The 1,999-nt window shown below is 58.4% G+C and overlaps 1 protein-coding gene across 1 annotated transcript; it reads right to left on the bottom strand.

Annotated features, from left to right (window-relative positions):
- Nucleotides 1–412: 412 nt before the first annotated feature.
- On the bottom strand, nucleotides 413–1,138 carry BHLHE23 (basic helix-loop-helix family member e23). Its single transcript, XM_032766472.2, has one exon. It carries the CDS (start codon nucleotides 1,136–1,138, stop codon nucleotides 413–415), a length of 726 nt encoding a protein of 241 aa, XP_032622363.2.
- Nucleotides 1,139–1,999: the final 861 nt, after the last annotated feature.

The raw sequence follows: 1,999 nt of genomic DNA, 5'->3' as shown, positions 1-1,999 counted from the left end.
TTTCCATTTCCAGATTTTTCTCTCTGTGTATGGGTGTGTTTTAAAAACTTTGTTTAAAGGGACCAAGAAACTTTGTTGGCCAAAGCAAGTTGATAGGCAAAAGTTATGCTCAAAGTTAATCCATTAACAAGCTGGGAAGAAAATGAAATAAAATAAAAAAACACTACAGAAAGTTGCAAGCAGCATGACTGCATTCAAAACCATGAAGGGCTGGGGAGCATGTTACAGAATTTTAGCTAAGTGAACTTTAAAACGGCGGGGTTGTTTTGTCCAAACAGCTTTCAAATATTTCCCAATGACAGAGCAAAAGAAATAGTAAAATACAAAATTAAAAAAAAAAGAAAAGAAACTTAACTGATGGTTGGAAGCCAGGGCTGATGGAGCGGGAAGAAAAGCTGACAGGCAAAAGAAATCAAGGTTTATCATTACAGTGTTTGCAGAGCCTGGAGGTTGTCCCAGGGAAGGCAGTGCATTTCTCAGGGCAGCTGGGCAGGGCGGTGCCCGAGAAGGGGTACACAGCCGACTGTCCGAAGGGGTTGAGTGTGGCAGGGAGAGGGGTGCTGAGGGTCTGCCCTTGGTTCAGATAGGCCACTAGCCGCCTCATCTCCTCCAGAGCCTGCGCCTGCATGAGGATGTAGTTCTTGGCCAGCAGCAGGGTGGCGATTTTGGAGAGTTTCCTCACCGAGGGGCTGTGGGCGTAGGGGATGACCGAGCGCAGCCCGTCCAGCGCGTCGTTCAGGTCGTGCATCCGCCGGCGCTCCCGGGCGTTGATGCTGAGCCGCAGCGAGCGCTGCTCCTTGGGCTTCTTCCCCAGGGCGCCCGCCTGGAGTTTGCCGTCCCGCTCGTACGCCGGGCTCCTCTTGGCCGGCTCGAAGGCGTCCTCCTCGTCCCCGCTCTGCTCGCCGCTGCTCTCCGCCGACTTGCCCAGCGCGGTGGGGTGGAAAGCCCCGCCGCCGCCCGCGTAGCCCCGCGGGCTCTCCGCCGCGCCGCGCCCCGGCCCGTAGGCGAAGGCGGACTGGCCGTAGCTCTGAGCCAGGGCCAGGTAGGGGTCGCTGCCCAGGGACTTCAGCTCGGCCATCGCCTTCTCGGGGAGGTCCCCGGAGCCCGGGAAGAGCTGGGCTCCCTGGGCAACACTCATGGGCGCACGGGGCACCTTCCCTGCGCCTGCCCCCCTCCCCTGCTGGGGTCTGCGCCCCTCCTGCGCTGCGCCCCCCTCCTGCGCCCTGGTGGATCGCGGGGTTTGCGCCCCTCCTGCGCCCTGGTGGGTCGCAGGGTCTGCGCCCCTCTCGGATCTCGGTGTGCGCTCCCTTGCTGGGTGTCTGTCCGTTTGTGTGTGTCTCGTTCAGGTCTGGCTGGCACCGCGCTGTGCCCTGGCTGGGGGCGGGATATGAATCATCTCCTTTCCCAGCCGCCCGTTATATTGCAGAGAAGGGCCCGCTGGGATTCCCCAGCCGCCCAATCAGAGAGATCTCTTTAATTAATGGTATTGTAGGGCATTAAAACACAGGGAGGAGAAGCCAAGGTAGCGCCCGGCCAGGGACAGCTACTTAGCCACGAAGCCAGTGAGCTCCCCCAAAGGCCCGGCCGTTCCCCACAGCCCGGCCCTGGACGGTGCTTTTCTTTTCAGGTGGAGAGGACAGAGCCAGAGGCATGCTCAGAGCTTGCCATTTGATTGTGCTTTTAAGGGAGAGGCGCCTGTCTGCCCACTCCAATAAACACCTTCCCTACAGCAGCAAGGGTGGCAGCTAAAGAGCTGTGAAAATCGCCAGTGCTCTGCTGGGTTTCCAGGATAAACCCTTTGCAACTTCTGCTGCCAGGAGCCATGTGGGACCTCCCAGCAGTCCGGCCCGGGGACTCTTTAATCACTAGCAGTGTGACAATCCGCAGATCCTCTGTGATCGCTTCCACACGGGCACTGACCTAGGCTGGAGTTTTCCATCCCGAAAACTGGGACCCACCCGCCTTCTTCATCGGGGGTGCAGCTTGAGGGGTGTAGTTA

Source organism: Chelonoidis abingdonii, chromosome 14 (genome assembly GCF_003597395.2).
Source record: "Chelonoidis abingdonii isolate Lonesome George chromosome 14, CheloAbing_2.0, whole genome shotgun sequence".
Lineage (NCBI taxonomy): Eukaryota > Metazoa > Chordata > Testudines > Testudinidae > Chelonoidis > Chelonoidis abingdonii.
This window is presented reverse-complemented; position numbering and strand designations above follow the sequence as displayed.

Bases quoted from the DNA above. Each gene is read 5' to 3' on its own strand.
- BHLHE23 (XM_032766472.2), bottom strand. From the start codon at position 1,138: ATGAGTGTTGCCCAGGGAGCCCAGCTCTTCCCGGGCTCCGGGGACCTC.